Raw genomic sequence first — 22,801 nt, 5'->3', positions numbered from 1 at the left:
TTTGTGTCCTTAATGTACGACACCATTAAACTACACAGAGATTAAAGTGTCTGCTACTTCCACTGCTAAGTTCAGTGTATGTTAACTGCAGCCGTTCAGTGTCTCACCTCTCTCACAGTAGGGCTCGCCCTCCTCCATGTAAAAAGCTTGGTTCCTGATGGGAGTCTTGCAGGCCGCACACTTGAAACACTGAACATGGTAGGTCATCTTCAGCGCATGCATGATTTCCTGGTAAGGGGAGAAAAGGTTGTAGCTGGTGCTGATGCAGTACAGTGGATGCACAGCCTTGTAACTTTGGCTTTTTGACTTTGCTGGACACGATGAAGCAGCTCTTACCCCCGTGATCTTCTTTTTGCACTTGGCACAGTTAGGAGCGTATCGGTTATCGTAGCACTTGGTACAATAGACGGACCCTCTCTCCTCGAAGAAGCCCCCCTCGTCCAGGACCGCCTTACACTGTGAGCACGTAAACTCCTCCGGGTGCCAAGAACGTCCCAGCGCTACCAAGTACCGACCCCTGGAAAAACCACACACACACATACACATACACACTCATTAACAACACACCAGAGGTATTATTATAATCTGCTAAATAGTTTTAGCAAAAATTGGAGACACCTTTTTAGCTCAAATGATGATTTTGTATCTTCATTTTTTTGTAAAACCAAATCTCCTCTGTGCTCGCAACAGTGACCAGAATTATGATTTCTCTATTATCTGTTAAATGTGTGAAATGAGATTTACATAATTTCAAAGTCAGCATAATGCTTGTCTCCAGTGATAACAAGATTTCTCCAAACTGTGTTCATTATGCTGACTGACCTAATTTGCTACAGACGTACAGTCTGTCATTGTGTCTATTAACTGTGCTAAGTGATGTGTCATTTCTCTAACAGGACTTTGAAATAAGCAAACACTGAGAGTATTTTATCTCTGGTAAAACAAATCCATCAAACTGTCAGCGTAGAACGGGTCGTGTGGTCTCACCTGATGATTTTGTTGCAGGCGCCACACACTGGGGTCCTCCCGCTGTCTTCAGGTGCCTGCTGTGCTGCCTGCAGGATGGAGCTGCGGTTCTGCATGGGTGTCGGCTGGGCCGGCTGCTGGTGCTGGGTCACCACGGTGCTGGTCTTGTCCGGGCGAAAGCGGTCGGCGAACGTAGGGTCGGTGACCCACGGTGGTCGACTGGAGGTACCCGAACTGCCTGCTGCCGCAGCTGCAGTCTTGGTGCCTGAGCCAGAGGAAACCAAGCAGATTTGTTTTGGAATTACAGCACTTTGAAAAATTTGGCTATGACTTAGAATCATTTCACAAGGGGGGGACAGTTATGTAATATACACGATCCCTCCAGATGTTCATTGTGACAGTTTTGTGTGTCATGTTGTTGCTGCTGATGCTCACATATTGACACTTCATAAGAATCTATTAGCACAGCCTCTACTGGATGCTGCTGGGTTTCTTTTTACGCATCAGCAGGAGCAGAAACTCACCATCTGGTTTATCTGCTGCCGGTGTCTTGGCAGGTGAGGGAGTTGGCTCAAGGCTGTGGGGAGAAAATGACTAATTAGAAAAGGTACATATCTCTCTCTCTCTCTCTCTCTCTCTCTCTCTCACACACACACACACACACACATACACGCCCCTCAGTAACCATGGTTACTACTAAATGAATGGCCATCCTGTTGGATATCAGCAGCCATGGCTGTCTCCATTAAGGTATGCCTCAGATTACCTTCTGTGTGAATGATCATAAGCATCATCATCATTAATATTAATCAGTATCAACAGGGTAGTGTGGAGTTCTCACCTGTTGTGGCAAGACAAACTAGTTTAGTGTGGTGAATTCAGCTGAGTGTTAAAGAAAATACAGTGTAATGAAATTTTTCTGCAGACGCAATGAAATGTTGGTGTCTGCAGGCCATTTTACATGATTACACAGGCCCTCTGAGACAAAATCAATCACGTAATTTAAACAATCGATGCCGAACAACAGATGGCACAGTGTGCGTTCGATAGAGACATTTTAGCTCTGCATCGAAATGATTCAAGGGCTGCTACTCTAATGTGAGAAATAAGAAACATCTCGGATTGACTGACGTCACTCACGGGCAAAGTTAGAGACGGAGAAACTCATCAGACGCCTGATGCTGTCAGATGTGGATGCAGAAGAGTTTCGCTTCAAGCCTGCATGTGCAGAAGTGTTGAAATAAAGAGTTGTTTCTCTATTTCAAAGTTCTGTTACCCGCAGCAAGCGTCACCATATTCAGAAAATCTTCAAACCATGACTGAGACGGAAAAACAACTTCTGAGCCAAGACAGTGAGCTCTGGAGACGTCTTATCTTGGGAAAAAATATAACACTGCCTTAGGCATCTATCATGTTTACATCATCAACTGTGCCATCTACAATACACTAATGAAAGATGATGAAATCATTTCTCATTTGCAAAGAAAAAGAGGAGGATGTGAAATGAATTACCCTGCGACAACCTTGTTCTATAGCATCGCCTCTATCAGGTTAAGTCTGCCTATCAATTATACTCCTTGTGTATTCACACAACTAAACACAAGAAGTTACTGAGACAGGAGAACTTAAAGAAACACAGCTTGGAGCTATCTAGCAAGAAGAAGAATAAAAACAGTCTACTATTTTCCAAACAGCACACTCTGAATAATAACGGACCTTAAATCCCTTTGCAGTAGCATAAAAATGGCTTGCAGGGCTGGTGACAGAGAGAGAGGAAGTTAAATCTTTCTAAATTAAGGAAGGTAAGACACCCCCTACCAGGAGACTTTGGGAAAGAAACTACACCAAAAACAGTCTGAAAGGAAGAAAGCGGTCTGGATGAGAAGGTTCTCTGGCAGCCGGGTCAAACAAAGGACAGAATGAACCTGTTTCAGCCTCTTTGACTCACAGACCCTGGGTCAGCTGCCCTCCACCCCACACACTGGCAAGCCTGCCTCCTGGACCCCCAGCTAACAGCTAACAAAACAACATCCTGCTCAACACCGCGGCCCCGGCAGGCTGCCCTACATAACAACAGGCCAGTGGCACTGACTTCTCACACACCTCTGAGAGGTTTGTTTGGCTGCACCTCACTCTGGTGAAGGTTGCAGGTGCAAATTGGAGTACATCCTCTACAGCGGCTTATTCCCACCTGGAGCAGCCTGGATCATGTTTTCTTGACATTTTCACGGCTTTCAACATCCTCCCCCGCCCCCCTTTCTGCTCAGCGAGAGGCTCAGTGTGTTGCAGGTGCACAATTCCTGCATCACAGACTGCACAGACAGGGTGTTTTTTTTTCCCCCTTCGACATAGGGTTTTGGACATGCTGCAGAGCTGCACCCCATGGAACATTTCCTTGACATTTCCTGTTCACTCTTTACACCTCTGATTTCAGAGTCACCTATGTTTTGGGGTTTTTTTTTTTTTTTTTGGCTTACTCTGTGGGATGCATCGAACTGAGCAATGAGGAAAGTAGAGGAGTTTGTTGGCAGCTCAGCACCCGGCAGAGAAAGGAACAGGTTTTGATTTCAGATGGAGCAAGAAGGCACTGACATATGTCACCCTCCACAGTCAGGAGGTAAAGGTGGCGCAGCACTACAAGAAACTGAATGTGACAACTGGCAAAATGTCAAACAATGGTGGCACATGTCACAGCAGACAGAGAGCTTGCATTTCTTACACACTGCTCAGGTTTTTAATTAACAGACTCCTTCTGTCATTCCTTGTTCCTTATTATTTAAAAAAGCCCATCATGTAAAGAAAACTACAATTTTAATGTCTGTACTTTTTTCCCCTCTGTTACATGTGGCATGTTAAAAGTAATATTTCTGTTAACCATTACATATTTGTTGTATTCCACTATCCTGTTACTGTAACTGTAATTTCTCCACATTGTTTTGATGCCTTTTAATTTGTCAACGTTGACATTAAGAAGCTGTCAGACACGCTTACTGCTACAAAACAGATTTGAACTTGTTTTGGCTATATGGGCATTCCTTTGGTACCAATTATCATTTAGCTGCCAACGACATCATTATACCCTAACCTTAATTTCCATTTCTAACATTTAGTTCCCTTTTAATGTAATTCACTTGTTTTTTTTTTAAATACAAAACTATTCTAGTCTAGATTCTATTTTCTGCCATAAAATGTATTATTTCTTCAAGCTATGGAAGGCAGAGCATTTCTCATTCAGTCCCACAGCTCACAGAGTTTCTGTTGGTTTCAGGTTTCACCTGCCAAGTTTCTGTTCACATGTCTCTATCACAAAGCATTAGGCCATACCACCATGTAACGAGCAGCCACCCCACATTTTTCTCCTGGTCACCTAAAGGCAAAAGTACATTTTGCACCTTGTCCACAGTCAAAGTTTCTGAATAGTTTGCAGCCTTAAAATTATTTTATTTTAGTACATCTAAATCAGGGTAGTACCTAACCATCAATAATATTGACTAGAAGTAATTTTCTATCCAAGCTGTGTTTTGTTTTGCTTTTTTGTTTTTGAGTGCAACTTTCACAAAACTTTTCATAAAAACCACCGTACTGCAGCAAACAGTTGAACTCTGAATATGCTAATGTTGGTCTTTTCATTAGGTTTTAAATACTCTCAGATATTTTTATTTCAGGCACTTGCAACAGACTAAAGGCTGCGTTTCCTCACTATTCACCTCTGCACTTTATGAATGTGTATTACTTCATGTGTGTAACCTCATTAGTTTTTTTATGCCTGACCACACAACTATTTTCTCTCGAAGGCAATAAAAATAAACCTTGAACCCTGATCTTTGAGAGGACACCCCATTAATTCAGAACCGCATAAATACAGAGGAAAACCCCGTTTCTACATAATTATTTTTGTTCAGTACAACAGGTAAGTAAAGAAATAGAAGAAATATGAGTTGGAAATCAAGAGATGCATCCTGTTTGGCTTCAACAGTGAATAAACAAGAAAAGAGAGAAACACAGAAGAGAAGGACAGAGAAGCGAGGTTTGCTTTTTTTCAGACGTTTTATATTTTTGATGACAGCGGAAAAAAGTACAGATTTATCTTCCTTTTCTTTCTTAATGGTTGGAGAAGCCTACAAGAGGAGGGGATCAGAAATGAAAACTCTAAAGGATGAAGAACTCAATAAATGGAAGCAGGCAGAGAGAGAGAGAGTGAGAGAGACAGAGACAGACAGATCAAAGGAGGGTCTGAACTTCACAATCAAAGAAGAATAACGAACAGAAAGGCGCTTCCCACTGCTGAGACCCCCCTTCCCACCTTCCCACTCGTTTACTCCAAGTAACGCAGTGTGAAATGGAAAATAGGGCTACAGACACAGTGGTCCACAGTGTTGTCAACAATCATCAAGTCAGAAATTCAGAGGGAGATCTTACACTTAGGCTCAGTATGCAAGGTTCCACTTTGGGCTTTGTCATCTAGGCTACGTTTCTTCTATTTTTGGTTTGCTTATCTTTATTTCCCCAAACTTCTTTTCCACCCCGTCTGTATCTGAGGGGTGAATTTGTTAACTGCCATTGGACGGTCGGCTATCTTCGTCGTCTTTGTCACGTAGTCGTTGTGGTGTGGGCTATTGCTAGCAGGCTCTGGCTGGGCTCTGCATCCCATGGCGTCTAGGATGTCGCTCAGGATTTGATATTGAGGGCGCGAGCAGACCTGTCATGGTGCCAATCCCTCAGACGGGCATAGCGGGGACTCTGAATCTCAGTCAGGAACTTTTCCCTGACCGCAAGCAACAGAGATATGAAACAGAGATACACAGGAAGGAAATAGATTGCAGGGGAGAGAATAAATGGGAAAAAAAGGAGCATGAGAGAGCAGAAAGTAGAGTGAAGTGCACAAAAAGGTGAAAAAGTAGCAGAGGAATAAAACAGGTGAAACAGCATAGACACAAAAAAAGATGTGATAGTTTTGGAAGATAAATTATAAAATAAATTTAAGGAATATTTTGACAACTTCGGAGATAAACATTCACTTTCTTGCTGAGAGTTACAAGAGAAGACTGACTCACATATCTGTACTAAGTAAAACTAACTAGCTGTTGGCTATAGCTTCGTATTAAAGACTGAAATCGACTCGTCTGTCCAAAGGTGACAAAATCTGCCTACCAGCACCTCTAAAGCTCAGTGATTAACACCTTATATATTGTTTCTTTAATCTTTAGAAAACCAAAGTGTAAAAATGACACATTGTGGTTTTACAGGGGATAATGTGAGGGATTATTTCTTTGGGGGTGGGGTGGGGGGGGGGGGGGGGGGGGGGGGGGGGGGGGTAAAGTCTCCTTTCAGGAATTTAATGCACTCAGCCAAGAAGTCTGATTCAGACAGATGCAGGTCAGTGGATTTTATTATAGACAGAACCAGGCTAGCTGTTTCTCCCTGTTTCTTTAAAGTCTTTATGCTAAGCTGACTGGCTGCTGGCAACAGCTACATGTTTATCGGAAAGAGAATGAGAATGGCAGTGAATCTCACATCTAAGTCTCAGCAAGAAAGCAAAAATTTCAAATTTTGATTAAAAGCAATTAGTAAATTATGCCATGCAGCAGATTTCTGTACTAATGATACAAATCATGTTCAAGTCACACACCACAAATGCCAAATGAAGCGGCAAAATCTCAATAGCAAAACATAACTAAAAGTAGATTAAAAAGATTTTTTTTTAAATATTTGCCAAACTGAAGCGTCCGCACGCGAGTGCACAAACGCAAAACACTGGTGACCATTCAAATCAACGACACTCGAGTTTTTACCTGGACCTCTTCATGATTTCATCATCTGGGTCCTGCACTGAGAGATCCAGGAGAGACACACACATCAGTATGCCTTACTGACAAGTTTGACACACACCTACTGTTGCCTTTTGACAGACAAATAGCCAGTTCAGCACATACCAACCCAGACATGATAAGTAATAACACACATTATGTAATAAATGGTGCTCTTGCTACACAGCCTCTGCTGTCCTGATCAACATGCACATGTGGAGCTGATCTGTCAGACTGGTTACAGTCATGAAAAAAAAAATGTGTTGCTGCCACTGAAGACAGCTTCCACCTGACAGGTGAGGCCCCTCTCCACAGCTGAAAAATGGACACCCATGTTATCCACCTTTCCTGTGTCACTCTGCTGTCATTCTCACTGATAGTCACTATGATCACATCAGATCAACTGTTCAGTCACAGGCCTCCTCCTCCTACACCTCCCTCTCTGTTGCCTCACTCTTCAGGCCTCAGTCCTGACTTACTGAAGTCGGTGCCTGTGAGCTGGGCCAGGATGCGAAAGGAGCGAGACTGGGTGGTGCCGGTGCGGGGCTGCCAGTCCTCAGTGTCCTCGATCAGCCTCTTCTTGCTGCGGTCGTTGGGGATAAAACAGGGCACGTTCTCCACCCTGAGGCCGTGCCTGCACACACACCCAGCAGCAGCACACGGCAGGCGCGGTTAACACAATCCCATCAAGGGACTACCCACTCACACCAAACCCAGCTAATCAGGTGACCTTGAAAATAGAGGACATCCTGAACAGATCATGCAATACTTAAGAGTAATGCTCAGTATCACAGTCACGCAATAAGCCAGCTAATGGAGATCCATTACAAAGATTTCTCATGGGCACACTGTAGACTCATAAATGGACATTACCACATTAGAAATCGTATTTATGACTGTCATTAGTATGGAGGGGGAATGGGAGAAAAGCTGTCAGACTACAGTATCTAGCCTTGTTTGCAGACATATTTTACTACATATTAAAGCTTTTATGTTATGCAACTCAAGAAATAATGCTTTTAATTTTAAACATGGCTTCAACACGGTGGGTTGCAGGTCAACTGCAGCATGCATTGATCAGAAAGCAGGTAGAGGATGAAAGGTGAACGGTTATTAATGACCTGGCATTTTTGTTCTGTAAACCCAATCTCTGAATCTGCACAAGAGCATCAGCACTTTTCTTTGGTCATTATTAGCCTGGCCATAATAACCCACTAAGCTGACAAACCAGCCCACATGCAGCTGCCCCTTACTTGGACTCTAGGTACATATCATAGTAAGGAGCTTCACCCCTGTAGAACAGACCAAAGATATATGACGTTAACAGAACAAAGACAAAGGATAGCAGGGAACTAAATAATGAGAGATTGAGTTTATTAGCCATAATACTAATGTATGTGTAATTCTGGCCTGTGTATCAATTAAACCTGTCCAATATAATGAGATGGTAACTGGTGACTTAATAAGGAAATGGTGAAATGGATTCTAATAAAGCAGTGGTTCCCAGCCTGAGGGGAGGCCCACAAGGGGCTGCAACTAAGCTACACACTGCTTTATTTTAAAAGGTGACAAGACAAAAAGGTTGGGCAACACTGTGATAGAGGATGGCAATTATAGTGTCTGAGAATTTAAAAGGAGAACAAGCAATTATTGTTTTGTACTGGACTGTAAAAGAGAAAAAAAAGAAGAAATGTACTAACTTGTCAAGAGTTTCCATCTGCGGAGTTAAAAGAAAAGAGGAAAACAAAAGAAGGAGAGAGACGTCAGAGTTCAGTGTTAGGTTAAAGGAGAAACAGAACACGTCAATTTATGACAGAGGTTTCACACCACAGAAGACAAAAAAATACGGCAGGATGCAGAAAACGTGCAAGAGGTGACACGAGACATGCTGTTATTGTCAACAGGCTCTGTGAGAGAAAGACGGCATTGTTTGCTTGTCAAATCATCTATTGTCACCCTGACCCAAAATGACTCCCCAGATTTGGCACAAAACCTCTGCCGTTCCGCTCCTCTCGCCCATGTTCACAAATGCTTTTCAGTGTTATGTAAATTCCTGCGCATTTGCCAGAAAAAAAAAGAAAAGAAAAGAAAAACACTTGCCTAATTTCTGAGTCCCTGTAGTTAGTTTTTTTTTTTTGTTCTGATACCATCTAAAACCGCAAATGCCACAGCAATGACCCATTGTGATGTCAGTGTAAGCTCTGTACAAACAACATCACAAAAACCTGTTTCAATACGACAGGCCCGGGCACATTAGACATATGCTGTTTACGCTCTGAAGAAATCCAACAATGTCTTCATCCAACTGGTCTGACACTTACAATTAGGCGCTATTCTTTTCAAAGATGGCCGGAGGAATGTGCTTGGGCCCTGTGCAGAGGAACTTCACAAGCATGTGAAGCTTCTCTAGAGTAAGCAAGTAAGGCTGCTTAAATAATCCAGCACCAGGGCAGTAAAGGCTGTGTGAGAACTCAGCAGAATTTATGAGTGAGGCTAAATGCAGCAACACACCACACTACACCGATGACTGCAGTCAGACCACTAGTGACCCAAATTACAGAAACCAGACTGGCCTATCCTTGACGACCATTTCATGCCATACTGCCAGTTTCAGGATCATTTCAAATATATCTGGATCCATTCCTGGAAGCCCTGTAAAACCTGAAAACTGAGCGGTAAAATAAAAACCGGAGAATACTGCCAATTATCTCTTTGTAATTATACCAGCAAGAGTTAAGTCATGGGAACAATAACTTCATTTTAATACACAGCAGAAATGAATCCAGCTGTGAAACAAACAATCAGCTTTGAAACCAAGTCAGTGTTTTTTTTTTTTTAATAACCAAAAGGTCAGAAGCCAAATTGATGAGTGAAATTTTCGTGGAATTTGTCAGATCACCATTAAAATTAATTCTTTTTAAGTATAATGCAAAAATAGAGATATAATTACATTTCTAATCAGAGGGATGACTTTTGACTTATGTAGTGATTTTTCATTTAAAGAGAAACTGAAGTCACAACTTGAGTGCCACGACAACACAGCCTTTAAAAGCTGACAAGTAGCTTGGTGCAGAGCAAGTTCAAAAGTATTTCCATGGATTTGAAAATCCATTCTGCCATTTATACATGATACAAGTAATAATCACAGCCAGTAAATAACAGATCTGTTTAAATAGCAAGTCAGTTATAAAAAGCCAGATTGTTCTGCAGGAAATGATACATTCCTCAAAGGCTGTGCATTATAATTTGTGTGACACATAGTTAGTAAACTTAAGTCTTACTTTTTAGTCTCTCTCTCTCTCTCTCTCTCTCTCTCTCTCTCTCTCTCTCTCTCTCTCTCTCTCTCTCTCTCTCTCTCTCTCTCTCTCTCTCTCTCTCTCTCTCTCTCTCTCTCTCTCTCTCTCACACACACACACACTCACACATATAATGAGGGTGACTTGAACAAAAAAAAGAGCAAGATGGAAAAGATGTCTATATATACAAAAATAAATCATAACATCTGCAGCAGCAAAAAAAACCCCAAAAAAAACAAAACACTCCCGGAGAAAATATAAAATGGATTATACAAGACCATAAAAGTGTGGGTGATTATTGACACATCCCTCACTAATCTCTGTAAAAACAGTTTTTGTCATCCGATAAATTCCACAGTAGAGGCCTTTCAGCTGACGGAAGCCAGGCTGAATTACATCTGTCAGCTAAATATTCCCCGTTTTGCCAAGAAAATGTTTGCTTTCATCTCTCTGAGCCAAAACATGATAAAGGCCGACAAGATCATTCAGGTCTGCCTCTGACAAAAGGTTTGACAGCCTCCTCCTTTGTGCCTGAATTATTCTATGGCCGGAGTCTATCATGACACAGTCTATAAAGGCAGGTTGCTATTACTGCTGGTGTGTTTACCAATAGCATAAGTTTATACAAAGGTCATCATACGCTTTCCATCCTGTGTGTTAAATTATTGGCAAACAGTGGAATAATTAAGTTGACCTCAGCAGTGACTCAGCAAACATATGTTTATTCTTTCTTCTTCTTCTTTGTTATTTTCTGTAATCTTTCCTAAAACCTGTGACATTGTTTGGAAATCCTGAAGGAGTTAGTTTCCCTTTAGTGTAAAACCAGAGTAATGGGACGTCAAAAATACCATTAAAACCACATCAGTCACATTGTGGCTCCAAAGGTAATAGTGTTTATTTATCCACCTACCCATTCTGTGGTTGCTGCATACTGGCACGGCCCTGTGAGCGGGGAGTGTTAAGTTTAGGCGAGTAGGCAACAGGTTTAATAACAGGTCCTGAGTTGGCACTACCACCACCTGCTGCAAATGGCCTCGCCATCTTGTTAATGGTTGTGCTGGGGGCAAAGGAGTACTTTGGCTGAACAGAAGCCGGAGCAAGCGAGTCCTATGAGGGTGTGGAAGAGGGAGACAATGCAGCACAGTGCACAACATGCAGTTAGACATTTCTGACACACAGTAAAAGTTCTTCTTCTGCTGTTGCACAATCCCAAGCTTTATGTTAAGAAAGCTTCCTGCGCAGCCCAAAAATTTTCTCATAGCAAATGATTACTCCATGCTGCAGGAGCAGCTCTGTCAAAGCCTGCAGGCTTCTCTCTGCACACGGAAGAAGTGCTTAAGAAGTGTGAACACAGCCATTTTATTTGTGTTGGCAGTCGGCCAAGGACCGGCCAAAGTAATCTGCTGCTGCCGCCGGTAAAATGAAAATGCTCAAAGTGAGAAATTGTCATATTTGACTGACATGTCTCGCTAATGAGATTCCTCGCCGAGCATTATGCACGGACTGCAAAAGAACACGTACTCAAATGGAACACTGACTTTGTGTGAGTATTATGTTCCAGCTGCTTTACTAAAACAGCGTGCAGCACAAAGCAGTTCATGACACCAGTGTGCTAGTCATAACTAATCAGCTGGGCAAGTAGCTCTCAAGAGGTTTGACAGTGAAACAAAATGTATCGGTGTTTCTCTGGTATCTGGGATTGTGCAAGGCATTACAAAATAGACTACAAGGAATTTCAAAAGGAGATTCACGACACTCCGTCCAGCAAACATCTCATTTAGCAACTCACTGATGCTTTGCTAATGCACGGTGCATGGGCTCTGTGAGAGCTTGACAGGTGACTCAGGTGAATCAGGTGAATTTAAACACAAAGTGACATAACACACTGCTGAGGCCAGTTGTGGACAATGATTAAAGGAAGTTTCAGAGTCAATTAATGTCACTGTAGTCCAGGAGCAAACCATGCCAAAGCATCCAAGTGTTCGAACAGAGGTGAGCTCAGTGTTTCAGACAAATAATAGCCTTACCTTCTGATCTCCACCCGTTTTGAAAGCTCTGTGGAAAGAAAAGATAAGGACAGTAATTAAAATATAGTTCATTAAAATCATCTTCAAAAAGTCACATTACAAGCAGAATAGTTACAATTTCCAAACCAAGTTTTTTTTAAAAAGTTTATTACAATTTATTATGATTAATACTGAATACTATATACATACATACATAATACTATTCCTGAAATAAAACGATGTTTTGCTAGTATTATGTATTCTATTCAGTATAATTTACAATGACAAAATCTATCATAAATAATTCTGATTACACGGAAACCATTGTCACTCAAGGTAAAATATCAACCTCATATTTTACAAACACTAATAGCTAGACTCAAAAGAGCGTCTTCAGTTGTATCTATATTTTTTTTTTAACCAGTTGGGTCTTACTGTTCTAGTTTTGGACATCTTTCCCTTTGGTTAAAAAAAACATTCTATAAAAAGCTTTAATTGCTCAAACAGGCAGTTTCAGGAACTCTGTTTGAGACAGTTTTATGAGCCGTGTTGCAAACAAGCGATCAGACAAATTTTAAACAAGTCCGCTTCAACCAACTTATCTAAACCACTCATGGATGCCAGAATGGAAGAAACTACACTCAAAATGTCCATTATAATTATCCATTGCATTATAAAACTACATGAGCGTGACTCATGGATCATTGAAAGAAGAAGTAGCCCTGCAAAATCTACTGTTGGATGCTGGATGTTTACTAGCAGTCTGGGAATATAACATCACCTTTGTTTTCATACCTAAACATGTGGTTTAGATAACTGGGTTAAACTGGACATGCTTACTCAAATTGCTTGTGTTTTAATGCCCCATTTACTCCACTGTCTCAAGTAAAGTGCCTGTCTGCCCCTATCTCAACAATTAAGCATATCAGCGAGATGGTTCAAGCGATAGAAATGATGGAAGAAAAGAACAAGGCTGTAAAATGCTTGCAGTTTGCTCTGCAGTGGCACTGTGAACACTCCAAGCCTCACTACACAGTCTTGGACTGTCCGCAGATTCACCCCTCCCCAGCTAAGAATACTGAAAATGGCACAATGTTGTATACTTCTTAACTCTAATCCCAGGATTCACATTATTGCGGTGGCTTTGCTGACTGGAGCAACACAGCAGATAGTTCATTAAAATGTCTTCACACATTAAATGTGGAGGCGCCGAGCTTTACAGTGCTGGTGGCTCCTAAAGTAAGTGAACATAAACCACTACCATCACCTAACCACTGTTTGCATGCTGCACACAGCTGCAACAGGGTAAAGGAACAATGAACCAGCCCTGCAGTCACCTTCATTGTTTCAGAGCACAATCACACACAAAACAATGGACACTGCTTCCTGCGTCCATGACAAATGAGTATCTGCTCATGTCACTGCCTGGTCAAACACTGACAATGTGGTCAAACCTTAGCGATGTTAAAAGACAGGATGACAACAGGGCTGAATAAATACAGAAAGAGGAGTGAAGGGAAGGCATACTGACATGTCTGTGCATGTCACATTTCTGGGAAGAGAAATCCATTTGACATTCACAGTGCTTCAACTCGCCGTAACCCACAATTTGATGAGTCACACTTGAAATCAGGGATATAAGGAACACGCATGACGGCTGTTCTGTTGCAGTATTTATTTTGGCCAGCTAAACTGACAATGAACAAACACGGAAATGATTGAATGATGAAGTCACTGCTTCGTGGAATATGTCGATTGGACCGAGTGTGACCTGCGCTGAAACTGAATATGCACACTGCATGAGATCGTTTCCTGCCTAATTTCATGGGTCGCTCATTTTAGGTGATGCATGCTTGGCTTACAAGCTGATGTCAGATAAAATACGAAGTTTCTCCACAGAAGAAAAAAACTAAACTCCCATGATACTGTTATCAACATTATACACATCTCCCAACATATTCCAAGCACAACACTCCAGGCAAGTCACTGGCAGTGAAACACTGAAATATGGACCTAGTGTGTCCCTGTAGATGCTAGATCATTTTCTTTCTTTCAAGCTCAAAATCTATTGCCCATTTCTTTTTGATTCCACTCCTTATAAAAAGGCTCTGGATAAAGCCAAAATCTTCCCTATAAAAGACACGAGATGATCAGTGGTGTTGAACAAAATGAGGCACTAAACCAAACAATAGGCCATATCTCATCACAGTGCAGCTGTCCTCCTCTCTTGACATAAAAGAAACCGTGGACAGTGGCCAAGATACGAATAAATAAAACTGACAATAGTTCCTCTCTGAGAAGCGTTTCAGGAAAACAATATTTGCTTGTCTTACAATATAATAACAACAGGACAAGGCCAGATGAAGAGAGGGTGAAAACGGAGTCGAAGAATGTGAAATGTTTACCATAGCTGGACTCCACAAGGAGATGAGAAATAGACAGGCAAACCACAGAGAGAAGGAGAAGTATGCCTGCTGTTAAGTAAACTTCTCTATCAAAAATATTACACTACGTCCTGTGTGTTAGAGGTGAAAGAAGAAAACATTCTTTCATTAAATAGACATATGACTTATGTTGCACAGTAACAAAACTCTCTGCCATTAACTTTCTGTTTCCTGAACAGACCCTTTTAGACAGACAGGGGGCACATCTGGCTCATGTATGACAGCTGACTAACCCTCATGTATCCCTCTGCATGACGTCAACTCTCTTGATTCTTATCCCCTCACCACAAAGCCAAACAGATTCTCACTGTGTCTTTTCTCACTCTTCTCCTTTCCCTTTCCTTCTCACTCTCAAACTCCAACCCATGAGCCTACTGCTCTCTCTCCCTCACACTCCTTTTAAGGCATTTGGTAGGTCGAAGTATGCCTGACCTCTATCTGCAGGGGGAAAAAAAAAGAAAAAGAAAACAAGCATGCAACATCAGCAATGCGTCTTGTTGGCGTTATGGAAAGAAAAAAAAGGAATTGCAGCTCTTTGCTGGCAAAGAGACTGATCTTTTAGAATATCTGAACCACTTCCAGTAACTCTTGTCATAATAACCTGCTGCAATATTTAGTAACATTAAACTACATATTACACAAAGGATTACAGTCGAAGTTGTAGTTTACAAAGCCGCTGATCCTGCTAAGTTTAACATTCTCCCCCTCCACCCACTTTTACCTCTCTTCTTATTCATCTTTCCTCTATTTTTCTTTCTCTCTTCTCATCTTTCTCAAGTTATTCTATTCGCACAAAATGGATGAAGTAGCTTAATCTTTGCTCCTATAGCTGAACACATTATGTCTCAGTATTGAAGTCAATACCAACAATTATCTGTCTTCAACATTGATTTCATGTTAGAGCTGTAGCTAAGGAGTGCTTTGTATTATAGAATCACCTGCTATTTATTTTGTCCATGAATCAAGAAATTATTTTATTTATAAAATATCAGAAGGTCAAAGGTCTTCAAATGTCTTGTTTTTAAGCATTTTTACTTTAAAAATTACTGAAAAAATTATTCAGTTGTAACTTTGTTGACTTCCTGTCTTCCAGTCTTGTGCTGCAAAAACACCAAGGAGGAAGATATTTTAAAAGGAAAACATGAACTGGTAGACTCAGTGGATTTTGTAGAACAGAGACATCCATGCTGTATAAAAGTGGGGGGAGATAGGTTTATTACGAACAATAATTCACCGGGATCTCTAAATCTAAGACCAGTCATTTAAGTTCTGGCTCTGTTTTCAGCTGGAAACTAATATAAATGACCCGCGGCTGTTCTGTCTCAACAAACTAAATGAACAAAGACGATTTGTCAGAACTTAACAGCTGAGAGTCTTGGCAGGCAACAACAAAATAAACTAGATGTGAAAATAGCTGTGTTACAGCTGTGATCACAACCTCTACACTTATGAGTTATCACAGAATCAAAATGAGTCCCGTGACAGCAAGAAGGCTCATCTTTATTACTTAGCAACTCAATACCATCTCATTTTCTGCAGGCTTTAGGCTCTTGTTTGGTTACATTCCATCTTTGAGAGGGAAATCTTTTTCTTATAATTAAGCTCCTGATGAAACATTTTGGCTTGTACTCTACAGAGATACTGTATCAGTAAGGAATTTCTGGCAGCAGTTACGTGAGCAGGTATGAGCGCTGCCTGTATGAAGGTCCAGTGTGAATTAAAATAACTTGAGCAAAGACAGAAAACTAGATTTTCCTGGCTCACACATTACAACAAAATGTTTTAAATAGTTTAAACACACTATAACTGTAATACTCAGGTAGAAAGAATTCAGAGAGCGTGCAGCTTTGCCAATACCACCTCCTCTTGTTACTTTAATAACTGATAAATGTAGAATCTGGATTTGAAATGAAATAAAAATACAATTAATAATAGGAGATAGTGATGAATTTTGGAGAGTACCTGACTCCTGAGGAGATTTCATGTGGGTCAGGCTCATGACCACTGAGTTATAGCCATTTAAACTTTAAATTTAAAAACTGCACCACCTTTAAGCAAAATGCCATGATGTTCTGCAGGATCACTCTCAGTTGACATGTGCACCTGTCTGAGTGTGAATGTGGTTGCAATCGCAGAAAAATAATCCAGTTTGTTTGAACCAGGTTCTCCCAGTACCAGTTTGGTGAAGATTCGATGAAAACATGAAAACTGCAGTTTGGAAGAATCTGAAATCTATGTGGGTGGAATTGGGCAAGAATTCAGTTCAGCTTCAGTTCAGGATTGATGAGCAAAAGCATTCAGTGCTTTATAAATGACCATATGGTAGAGCTATCTGTACCAAAACCTAATTAATTCTTTTCTGGCTCATGGACTAACTCCAAATTCCACTGAAATCTGTTCAGTAGTTTTTGAAATACCCTGCTAACGACAGTTTTAGACAAAGAGACGAACAGGATCAAAAACATCACCTCCCCGGTAGAAATAATTACTTTCTGACAGCATTTACAAGTGGGGTTGTAACTTATGAGTAAAATTAAAATTGAGCCAAGTCCAAATCTACAACTAATTCAAGCCTCGGGGAAGTAAAGTAATGGAATGTGTGTGATGATAACTTAAATGTATTTTGCAACCATCTGTCATACTGGGCCAGAATTCAAGGACATTACGTTATCTCATTTTTCCCAGAGTGAGAATAAAGCAGGATATGTGTTTTGTGGCGATTTATGCTGCTGACTGAGATAAAATGGAGGGTGAGTGATCACAGAGCCGTTTGTTGCATCATACACCGCCAGGCGACTTACTTGCTGAGGGTGAGGGTGAGGGAGTCTGTTGCCGCTCTGATCTTGTTCTGTGCCTCCACATGGGTCATGTCCTCTGCATTGGTGTCACCGATGGACACCACCCAGTCTCCAACCCCGACACCGGCCTGAGCCGCCTTCCCACCCGGGGTCAGCTAGAGGGGGGACAAAAGAAAAGACAGGGACAGAAACAAGACAAAAGTTAGAGGAATATGTGAAGAGGTTTTCACAGGAGGTGACAGTGAACGATGGAAGAAAACAAAACTTGTGGCTCCAAGTGCAGCTTTACCAACTATAAAAATCACAAATCCAAATCCATAAACATTGTGAACACAACAATTCTGCAGTACTTCGAGTCATCTTGTATCTTGTTCAAGGATGGTTTGAAATAATAATAAAATAAAAATCTCAAAACACAGGGTACACTTTTAATGTTAATGTTTGTTTTGTTAACCTAGTCCGCATGTCTTGCTTCAAAAATAAAATATTTTCAAAACCCGAGTTAAATAAGGACATTACCAACATTTATCTCATACATATCAGTAGTTCAAAGCAAAATTCAGGAAATCTAAACACACAAAAAAGTCTTGTTTGCTTGTCTTTGCTGTTTGCTGAACTGTCTGTTAACAACACTTAATAATCAACTCAGGGAGTCTGTGTGTCTGGGTCTGACAAGCCAGTCGAGATATTTCACTCAACACTACCAGGAACAGGCATTATGGGTCATCATGATGTCATCAGTCATCAGCCTATGATTTACTGCAGATGTGACTTGAGACTGTGAGAGGAACTTCTGAAAGCTGCGGACACGGACCATATGTTACAAATAGTCACATCATTTACTGGAACAACCCATTACTTTCCTCCCCATCCAGAGAGTCAATGACTAGTTTCACTGACAAAAGCGTGACATCATGCTCTCGGGGTGAAACGCAGACAGCAGACATATTGAGTCAGAGCAAACGAGGCCGGAGTCTTGTTACAAACACGAACGACTTGCCACAGTCTGTAAAGGTACTAACGGTTTTCTACATGTACACATGCTACACTGTCTGCCATGTCCTCTAAACCCACTAAAATACACAGTGCAGATGCCAAATCGTGTTTAGTAAAGGCTTAGTCAGCTTTCCCATGCGGCTTAATGAAACTCGAGACTTGTGTCAAATTCTCAGATAACTGGAGTACAAAGTGTTCGGCATCAGATAAGGGAGCGAGTGCCAGGATTTCTGGCAAAAAACCTATTAGGATTACTCTCTGATGTCATGGATCCCTGCAAATGTTAGCTCATCAAAAGCTCAGAGGACTCAGCGGTTTAATCAATAGTTTTCCACCATGTTCAGCTAAGCCATCGCACTTGCCGCTTTGATTCTGCACATTAAACATAAACACTTGTGCGAGAGGGGAGGTAATATGCTCTGTAAAATGATGACAGTTCGGGCAGAAAAACTACTCCGCATCCCACAAAGACAACAAAGTTGGAGCCTGACTTGAATCAAAACATGGCAAAGCTAAAAATAGGAAGAAATGCATTCCTCAGAGGCAATCCAAGCTGCACTTATTTTACAGCCAAGTTCAAACATCACTTTAATTGGCTCTGATTTGCACTCACTGGAAGCAATTAGGGGGGTTAAGAAAGAAATGATTTCTCCAGTTTAGAAAGAACTTCAAAGAGTTTTAACAGTTTACACTGGGAAAAAACAACAACTATGACATGGACACGTGTGACATATCCTTATAATGGGCACAGCCTGTATGAGGACGCTGAGGTTCACTACAGAGAGCTGCAGTCCTGCCCCCATTTCTACTACCGCACTGGCTAGTAAAACTTGAGCACCTCCTCATTTTATGAAAATACAACAATTAGTTTGTTAGCTTTAAACAACATGTCCCATTAGTTTTAGCCACAGAAGCGCTGTCAAAGCCTCAAGGGAGCTGTAGTTGTTAAATGCTAATGCAGTAAACAGTCTTTAATCTGTTTAAAAATTAAGGGGTAATAGATACCCATGCAGCGTAGGATATGGACAGAAAAACCCCAGTATGAGAGGTGTAAACTAACCTTGAAGTGGGGGAGGTATGTGGGAGGTGTGTGGAGTCTACACAACTATAATCAAAACTATAAATAAGTGAATATTTTTTTGAAGAATGGTGCTATCTCTCCACTACAGTTTCAGAGACTTGGAGAATCTATGCCAACGAGCACTGAAGCGGTTCTGGAGGCTCATTCTGGCCCAACACCTTACTTAGATTTTACCTGTATTGCATTGTTTACTAGCATAAATGTGAGGTGGGAGAAAGAAAAAAGAAGAGAATATATGAAGCCATAAAGACTGCAGACTGTATATGTGGGTACCCATGTGTCTGTGTGAGCTGAGTTGCTGACGGACACAGACACCTGGGCTCCTGGCTCAGGTTCAGAGTGCAGCTGCTCCCTCACTTGAGAAGGCAGCAGTTAAAGTTGCTGCGCTCAGACCTTTGGTTGGTAGGGGGCGGACGGAAACCCTACACCCCCACCCCACCAGCAGTTTGTCAATATGACGAAGGACAGTGGAAAACATGTTCTTGAATGCAACATGATGGGACTGTGCCTCACAACAACCACGGATCAAACATGATGGTGCAGCGATGATGTATGACAACATCCTGTAGCAGAGATACCACAAAGATGGTGTTTTGATATGGTCAGCTCCTCTGAAACACGCAACAAACGAGAAGCGGGCTCATCTTGTCATACGTTAGTTTGTGGAAATATGATTGGAGCTCAGTTCACACCAACAGCATGACGTTTGTACAACTGAAGGTATTCACAACTACGGGATTAGCTTCGCAGCCTGTTTCAAGGCTTTTTGGCAGAGCACAGCAGTAGAGCTGTTCTGGTGAGCTATCGTATTTCAAAGAATTAGCCAACCTTTCAAAATGCAGCATCTTGAATTCACTTTTGAAGTGCTTCCCTCGACTGACCCTTCAGGTGAGCCAGGGCCTCGTACTCGCTCTCGGCTGGTTGCTCTTATTTTTGGTTAAACTAATAATGCACTAAAGTTTATCTACAGCTGTAGATATACTGGCCGTGTAACTCTGCACCAGCTCACTTTTATTCTTTCCATGGCTATTTGGGGGCCGAGAGACAGGCTGTCCTTACATCACTCACACAGCACAGCTGATGCAAAGCCATAAATATCCCTCTGAGAAATGGAAAACCAAACCTGCAAGTATGTGGTCGCTCTGTAATGACTGCAGTGGAACACCTAGCACTAACTCACCTTAAAACACTGCTGCACTGATCACAACACAAGACATTCACATCCAACGAGCCACAGAAGAAATGCCCCCTGTGGGCAATCTATCAGTAAAGTACTGAATTATTAATCCACCCCTCTAACAAGGCCTCTTTTCCCAGAGTTTGAGTGTGTGTGTGTGTGTGTGTGTGTGTGTGTGTGTGTGTGTGAGTGAGAGAGGGACTGTTTAAGAGTGTACCAGTGATAAAGCTACAGATGGCCTACAAGTCAGACAAAGACACACACAGACAAACACAAATGCAACACTCGATGACACACCCAGCTGTGGCATTGGAGAGACATTCACAAATCTCCTCACTCACTTATTGACATGACATCATCTGTAATTTCCTCCGAACATTTGATTTCAGTGGCGAGGCATGTGTTTGTCGATAGAAACCAGATGGTGCTCAGGAGGCTCAGTTATAGTATCATAATGTTTATGGAATTGCTGTGGCACAAGATCTGGGGCAGATATATGGAGAAACTCCACAGAGGAGTTGTAGAGCTGCCCCAGACTGTGGTAGACTCAACTGAAACAGCAATTAAACTGTGTTACGACGACATCTTGCTTCCTAAATTTTATGTCTTTCCTGTCAAAACAGGATGCTGGGGCAAATATGTGGTGAGAGATATAATTTCACTTAAGAAGAGCTTTGTCTTCTCAAAAAACAGAAGCAAAAAGTCGGCACAAACACGGCACAACTCCGCTTGCTGCCTCAAGATTTTTAGAGGTCAGCTTTCACAAGAGGAGATGCTCGTATGACGTGGGCCGACTGGATGCGTGTTTAACCCATGTTTGACCCATTCATGTGAGACGGCTGTCAGAGTATAATCCTTTCACAGACACTCAAGTCAGCTGCTATAGTTCTATAAAATGCTATTACTACTACAACCACAGAAATACACAGAATTACATTAAACAAGTATCACTTAAAGTTAATGTTGAGTCTTTCTGGTCTAGTTAACGACTTGGTTAAAGGGACACTTGTGTAACACTGACAATGTTACACATGAGTATCTGTTTACTAGTCATGGTTGGTCGAACTCATTCTAAGAAAACATTTGTACAATGTCTTCTGTGACTTTGGAGGAGCTCTATGAAGTGTGAGAAAACAACCCCAATAATGTCCTCAGGGTTATTCTCAGCTAAGGTTTGGAAACTGCAAATTTATAACAATAAATGTGCATTACAAGCTGGAGGTGTGGAATTTAAAAGGCGGAGGAAGGAGGGAACACGTAGCGAAAGGCGCCACGTTATGAGAAACGCAGGTTCCAGTGTTTTAGAGCTTGACTCTTAATAGGGACTAAAAGTGAGGTTATCTCAGCATCTGCTTCAGTTTTGATCATTCCTTTTTTCTTTTTTCTCTTGCAAACCCTGCAACTTTATGGAAGGACAATGCTAAATTGCTGGAGTACAACCATTTAGTACCATTTAGATGCCAGTAACAATAAACGTCCAGTCCTAATTGAAATGTCTGTTCACTAAAGCAAAGCAGCTGCCAACCTATGTTCAAACAAGGTAGAGATGGGATTTATGATGCAAAGTCTGTTGACATGCATGACTGTGGCCTGTATCACTGTGCCAGTTTGATATGGGTATAATAACATTTAAGTTGAACAGAGAAATGTACAGTTTTTTCTATAGTTTTTATGTTTCCTGAATGTGATTGTGAAATGTCTACTAAAACTAAAATGACAAAAAAAAAAACTCAGTTGATTCCCAAGGAGTGGGATATTGAGACTAAAAATTGTCAAATAAAAGTTATTAATATATTTTTTCAGTTGATAAATGGGTGTATCCATGTTATGCTAGGTCAAAAAGTTATTTTTCCTTTCACAGTGACTTAACAGTTTGTCTTGGCATGCTCTCCGTTCCTCTGATCTCACTGGAAAAATATTCCAGAGGGACTGGGGGAGTCCATCATGGGGATGAGAGAAGTGAGTGTGGAAGACATATTAGACACAGAAAGGAGACAAGAGGATTGTCTGTTGGCAGCGACAGGGTGGATACATGAAAAATGTCAGGAATGCTGAGAAAGCATAGCTTTCCAGGCTCGCAGACAGAGGAGGAAGGAAACATGAGCATTCATAGACCATGGAAACCCATTTACTAACTCACACTCACACACACACACACACACACACACACACACACACACACACACACACACACACACACACACACACACACACACACACACACTAAACC

The 22,801-nt window shown here is 41.4% G+C and overlaps 1 protein-coding gene across 2 annotated transcripts in view; it reads right to left on the bottom strand.

The window, feature by feature from the left end:
- Positions 1 to 22,801, bottom strand: part of pdlim7 (PDZ and LIM domain 7) — a 31,757-nt gene that overhangs the window by 3,849 nt on the left and 5,107 nt on the right. For both annotated transcript variants that reach the window (XM_041047532.1, XM_041047533.1), the window contains exons 3-9: positions 17,321 to 17,472; positions 12,097 to 12,124; positions 10,980 to 11,176; positions 1,491 to 1,543; positions 988 to 1,231; positions 337 to 517; positions 108 to 228 (exon numbers count right to left, since the gene is read on the bottom strand). In XM_041047532.1, the coding sequence (XP_040903466.1) occupies positions 108 to 228; positions 337 to 517; positions 988 to 1,231; positions 1,491 to 1,543; positions 10,980 to 11,176; positions 12,097 to 12,124; positions 17,321 to 17,472 (976 nt within the window). The remainder of the gene's footprint in view (positions 1 to 107; positions 229 to 336; positions 518 to 987; positions 1,232 to 1,490; positions 1,544 to 10,979; positions 11,177 to 12,096; positions 12,125 to 17,320; positions 17,473 to 22,801) is intronic.

The sequence above is a fragment of the Toxotes jaculatrix genome, chromosome 10, assembly GCF_017976425.1.
Source record: "Toxotes jaculatrix isolate fToxJac2 chromosome 10, fToxJac2.pri, whole genome shotgun sequence".
NCBI classification, from domain to species: Eukaryota; Metazoa; Chordata; class Actinopteri; family Toxotidae; genus Toxotes; species Toxotes jaculatrix.
The sequence above is the reverse complement of the archived record's forward strand: the minus strand, read 5'-3'. Positions and strand labels throughout refer to the sequence as shown.